Source organism: Nicotiana tomentosiformis, chromosome 5 (assembly GCF_000390325.3).
Source record: "Nicotiana tomentosiformis chromosome 5, ASM39032v3, whole genome shotgun sequence".
Lineage (NCBI taxonomy): Eukaryota > Viridiplantae > Streptophyta > Magnoliopsida > Solanales > Solanaceae > Nicotiana > Nicotiana tomentosiformis.
In genome coordinates this window covers 20343318-20349543 of record NC_090816.1, presented here as the reverse complement: position 1 = coordinate 20349543, position 6226 = coordinate 20343318, and the positions used below count along the sequence as shown (strand labels likewise).

Genomic DNA, 6226 nt, shown 5'->3' with positions numbered 1-6226 from the left:
TGTGGAAGAGGTGGGAATTCACCCACCTCAAGTGTAAGGCGATTTGTTGATGATGATCAATTGATGCAAGAAGAAGATATCCCAAACAATGTTTTTCAACCTAATGAGGAAGTTCAGATTGATATTGATGATAGTGTGGAAGAGAGTCAAGAGTAGGTGAACCCGTATAAGGAACACATTATTGACATACCAGAGCCGGTAATGCAAAAGGCAAAGGCACCATTGCCTAAGCCTCCACCTCCATACCCTCAAAGACTTGCCAAGCAAAATGGTGAGAATCAATTCAAGAAGTTCATTCAAATCATGAAGTGTCTTTGAATCAATGTGCCATTGGTAGACGTTTTGGAACAAATGCCCGGTTATGCAAAGTTTATGAAAGATCTTGTGACAAAGAAGAGGTCGATAAATTTTGAAACTATTAAAGTCACTCATCAAGTGAGTGCAATTATTCATTCAATGGCTCCTAAGTTGGAGGATCCCGGTGCTTTCATGATTCCTTGTACAATTGGAAGTGCCGAGTTTGTTAAAGTTCTTTGTGATCTTGGGGCAAGTATAAATTTTATGCCCTATTCGGTTTATAAGACTTTGGGGCAACCAAGACCCACCTCTATGAGATTACACATTGCCGACCGTACCATGAAGATGTTTTGGTCCAGGTTAATAAATTCATTCTTTCAGCAGATTTTTTCATTCTAGATTGTGATGTTGATTATGAGGTGCCAATTATTCTTGGGAGACATTTTCTTGCTATGGGTAAGGATCTTTATGATATTGAAGCCAGAGAATCACTTTTCGGGTTGGTGATGAAAAAGTGGTATTCCATGTGTGTAAGTCCATACGACAACCAAATAGTAATGAGGTGTGTTCGTTTGTGGATTTGGTGACCGGTGTCATTGTTGATGATACAAGTGCTACAATAAATGTTGGTGATATGTTGGAGGTTGTCTTGCTTAACTTTGATGATGACGATATGGATGGCTTCATGGAATGTGTTAACTCTTTGCAATAAATGGGGTCGTACAACTATGCACCCCGAAAATTGTCCTTGGATCTCAAAAATAGGAAGACTCCTCCTACAAAGCCTTTTATTGAAGAGCCACCTACCTTGGAGTTGAAGCCATTGCCTCCACATCTTCGTTATGAATTTCTTGGCCCTTGTTCTACTTTACCGGTTATTCTTTCATCTTGTTTGACTAACGTGCAAGTAGATTCCGTATTGGCAGTGCTACAAAAGAGGAAGAAGGCTATTGGGTGAACCTTGGCGGATATTCGGCGTATAAGCCCCGCCTTTTGCATGCATAAGATCAAGTTGGATGATGGTGCTAAGCCATATATTGAACATCAAAAAAGACTCAATGAGGCTATGCAAGAAGTTGTTAAGAAGGAGATTATCAAGTGGTTGGACGCCGGGGTTGTCTACCCCATCTCCGATAGTTCATGGACTTCTCCGGTTCATTGTGTCTCAAAGAAGTGGGCATGACGGTGGTCACTAATGACAAGAATGAATTGATTCTTACAAGAATGGTGGTCAGTTGGAGGGTGTGTATGGATTATCGCAAGCTCAACAAAGTCAAAAGGAAGGATCACTTTCCACTCCCCTTCTTGGATCAAATGCTCGATAGATTGGCCGGCCATGCTTTCTATTATTTTATTGATGAGTACTCAGGCTACAACAAAATTCTCATTGCTCCGGAAGATCAAGAGACAACCTTTACATGTTCCTATGGTACTTTTGCTTTCAAGCAAATGCAATTTGGTTTGTGCAATGCACCAACGACTTTTTGAAGGTGTATGATGGCTATTTTCACGGACATGGTGGAGGACTACCTTAAAGTTTTCATGGATTACTTCTTGGTGGTTGGGGATTCATTTGATGATTGTCTTGCAAATTTGGACAAAGTATTGGCTAGATGTGAAGAAACCAATTTGGTACTCAATTGGGAGAAGTGCCATTTCATGGTTGAGGAAGGTATTGTCCTTGGCCATAAAATCTCAAGTAATGGAATTGAAGTTGACAAGGCAAATATTGAGGTGATTTCTAAGCTTCCATCCCCAACTTTGGTGATGGATGTGTGGAGTTTCTTAGGCCATGCGAGTTTTTACCGGTGCTTTATCAAAGATTTCTCTAAAGTGGTGAACTTGTTGTGCAAGCTTCTTGAGAAGGATGCCAAGTTTAATTTCAATGATGATTGCATGAGAGCTTTTGAATTGTTGAAGCTCAAGTTGACAACTAGATTATGCCTTATCGAACTCATGTGTGATGCAAGTGACGTAGCGGTTTGGGCTATTTTGGGGAAATGTATCAACAAGAGTTTCCATCCGGTCTAGTATGCTAGTAAGACCATGAATAGTTCCCAAGTCAACTATACCGTTATGGAGAAGGATCTCTTTGCTACTGTATTTGCAATTGAGAAGTTCTGCCTATACTTGATGGGTGCAAAGGTTATTGTCCACACGGATCATGCGGCTCTTCATTATTTTATGAGAAAAAAGGACTCCAAAGCTCGGTTGATGAGATGGGTGCTCATGTTACAAGAATTTGATATTGACATCCAAGATAGAAAAGGTAGTGAAAACCAAGTGGCGGGCCACTTGTCTCATTTGGAGGAGGAGGGGAGGCCCCAAGTTTGTCATGCCCCATCCTATGGAAGCGCGACCAGTGCTCAACCGAGTGAACCTGGCCGAGCAAGCCTGTTAGATACTTTCTACCCAATTAACCCATGATCAAGAAGAGACGTGATTTCATTAATTATACAGTAGGACTCTCATTCATACAACCCTAAATCATTTCATCAACCATTGCGCTTTTAAGCCCCAAAATACACATTTCTTAAAGTTCAAGTGGAACAAGTGATCAACACAACACGACTTGTTTAACATTCCCAACACCCTCATACAACTCACATAGTGTGTACGGAGCCTCTAAAGATACAAAAGAGAGTAAATATGGTGCCGGCAACAAGGCCCTGGCTATACCTCAAAAAGTGACCATAATATAAACAAAAGGTACAATACATGACCCCAGAATGAAATGGGGCTCACCGAGTCCGCTGAGAAGAGGATGCAACACTATCTAAGATCTGCACTGTCTGCTATGTAGCCACCTGCATCCATTTAAAAATGCAGCGCCCCCAGCAAAAAGGATGTTAGTACCGTCGAATAGCACTAGTATGTATAGCTAAACACCAACTCAATAGAATGAATAATAAAATAAGAGAAACAGTCAAGAATTCGATAAGGGCTTCTAATAAATAATAAAACAACAAGTTACGGATCATATACATTTTCAAGACAATTTCCATATTACTAGGTTGGGTAACCTTTAGTACCGATGTTCCACAATTCCCAATACCTTCATGTTCTTACACGGAGTTGGATCTCGGCCCGATCGGCTAGGCCGCCTCATTGGAGACGTTACCACAATTCCATTCACAATACCACCGTGTTCTTACACGGAGTCCGATCTCGGCCCGATCGGCTAGGCCATCTCATTGGATACATTACCACAATTTCATTCATAATACCACCATGTTCTTACACGGAGTCCGATCTCGGCCCGATCGTCAAGGCCATCTCGTTGGAGACATTACCACAATTTCATTCATAATACCACCATGTTCTTACACGGAGTCCGGTTTCGGCCCGATTGGCTAGGCCATCTTGTTTGAGACATTACCTTTTTCAGTCAATTATCTCACATTATAATTCTTTCATGTACTTTTAATTCATTGACAGTAGTGATTACGATTACTAAGTCATTCTTAGAACTTGGCCGTATTTCATAGTTCTAGACCCCCTTTTCCCACATTCAATATCATTATCAAAATCAATAAGGTTCCCCATCCAAGACATTAAATTCACGTATAAGCTATTTGGGAATCTTAGGCACATAGAGGCTTTTCATATAATTTGGCATAACAACCTTTATTTCAATCTTGACATGAAGTCTTAACATCCCTAACACATATTCCACATTTTGAACACATTCTCAAATGGCAAGATTAAATGATGAAGCATTTAGCATAAACATTGAACAAACATCCTCCAACACAACCATATTAGGAAAATCCAATTCGATAATGATCAAGAACTTACTCCGATTACATGAACACCATGGGATTCGATTCTAAAAAGAAGGGGCTTTAGCCAACATACCTCAATTGAGCTTCTTAAAACTCTAAGACGTTCCGGAATATTAGCAACTTCAATCTATTTTAGCGATATAACAAAATTGAACCAAAATTAGGAAGATGGACATGGTTTTAGCTCCTTTGAGCATATTATCAAACACTAGGTGTGCATCAATGTTTTAAGGCTATTTTGTGGAAGATTCCATCATTTCCCAACCCACTCTCTATCATTATTAGCTCACAATCTTCCCACATACTACAAGGATACATGCATGCAAGGTAAGCACTCCCATCCCCATGGATTACCTAACTAATGGCCCATTCTAGTTACATTTTGAAATTAAGAGTTTGGGTGATAGAATCTTACCTCTTAGGGTGATAATATTCAAGATTTAAGTGAGAATTGATGAACAACTTGATGAAGATCACTTCTCCATCTAGGACCCTCTCTCTCACTCTAAAAATATCAGAAAATATGCTCAAAATGGTCCATGGGGTGTCTTTTAACGAAATAGGGTCGGGTTTAAAACACCAAAAATAAAGCTCCGGAATAGGTTCTGTGATCGTATAACCAATATTCGGACCGCATATCGGTCGCATAATCGGTGACCAAACAACTAAAAACAATTGTCCGTGTCTGCGGTCACTATGCAGCCCGCAGACTAGTTCTGCAGTCGCATAATGAACCGCAGAACGGTTATGCGGTCGCATAGTCGACCGCAAAACTCATCCAAACTGGCCCAACAACTGCCTCACTCTGCGGCCATTATGCGGTCCGCAGAGTGATTTTGTGGTCGCATAATGGACCGCAGAAATGCGTAATTCTGCCAAACATTTTCCTTTACTTTCTGATGCATTGTTCAATCCAAAAAGTCCGAACAATGGCGAGCTTCTATAATACACAACACGTAAAACCAATTCGGCACCACGAAACAATATTGACATTATTTTGCAAAACTTTTTACTGGGCCTTACAATGATGGCCTTGAAATCAATGACTCCTTCCCCGATAAGCAACTTTTGGCAATTTCAGTGAAAGAGGTGTCATGGTTCGCGGACTTAGCAAATTTTCTTGTGTGTGGAATCATTTCAAATGAATTCTCTTCAAGCCAAAGGAAGAAGCTCAAAAGGGATTGTCAACATTATTATTGGGATGAACCATACCTTTTTCGGATTTGTACGGATGGGGTGATTAGGAGGTGTGTACCGGAAGAAGAGCAATGTGATATTCTTAAGACTTTTTATTCTTCACCATATGGTGGTCATCATGGTGGATCAAGAACGGCGGCCAAGGTGCTTAGTTGTGGTTTCTATTGGCCTACTCTTTACAAGGATGCTAGCGAGTTGGTGAAACAATGTGATGAATTTCAACGGGCTGGTGGAATCTCAAAGAAAAATGAAATGCTTCTCACAACCATCTTGGGGATTGATATTTTTTATGTTTGGGGCATTGACTTCATGGGCCCTTTTATGAGTTCTTGTGGAAACACCTACATCTTGATCATGGTGGATTATGTGTCCAAATAGGATGAGGCCGCCGCTTTACCCAATAATGAGGCGAGAAGTGTAGTGGCCTTCTTGAAGAAGAATATTTTCACAAGGTTTGGTACTCCATATGCAATCATAAGCGATGGGGGGTCACACTTTTGCAACAAATCTTTTGACACTTTACTTAGCAAGTATGGTGTTACTCACAAAGCCACGACTACCTATCACCCACAAGCTAGTGGGCAAGTGGAAGTCTCCAACCGGGAGATAAAGAGTATCTTATCTAAAATGGTGAATGCTAATCGGACGGATTGGTCCAAGAAGCTTGATGATGCGTTATGGGCTTATCGAACGACTTACAAAATGCCTATTAGAATGTCTCCATACCGGTTGGTGTTCAGAAATGATTGTCATCTTCCGGTGGAACTAGAGCACAAGGCAATATGGGCTCTAAAAAAGTTGAATTTTGATTGGGATGTGGCCGCTAACTTGAGGGTTGCACATTTGAATGAATTGGATGAGTTCCGGTACCATGCTTATGCGAGTTCGTCCGTGTACAACAAAAAAGATGAAATATCTTCATGATAAATACATTTGGAACAAAGAGT

General features: G+C 40.7%; 1 protein-coding gene across 1 annotated transcript; it reads left to right on the top strand.

Moving 5' to 3' along the window:
* The first annotated feature begins 201 nt into the window (after nucleotides 1–201).
* On the top strand, nucleotides 202–2328 carry LOC138891996 (uncharacterized). Its single transcript, XM_070175688.1, has 4 exons — nucleotides 202–271; nucleotides 682–814; nucleotides 1788–1929; nucleotides 2152–2328. The coding sequence occupies exons 1-4, from the start codon at nucleotides 202–204 to the stop codon at nucleotides 2326–2328; spliced, it is 522 nt and encodes a 173-aa protein (XP_070031789.1).
* The last annotated feature ends 3898 nt before the right edge of the window (nucleotides 2329–6226 follow it).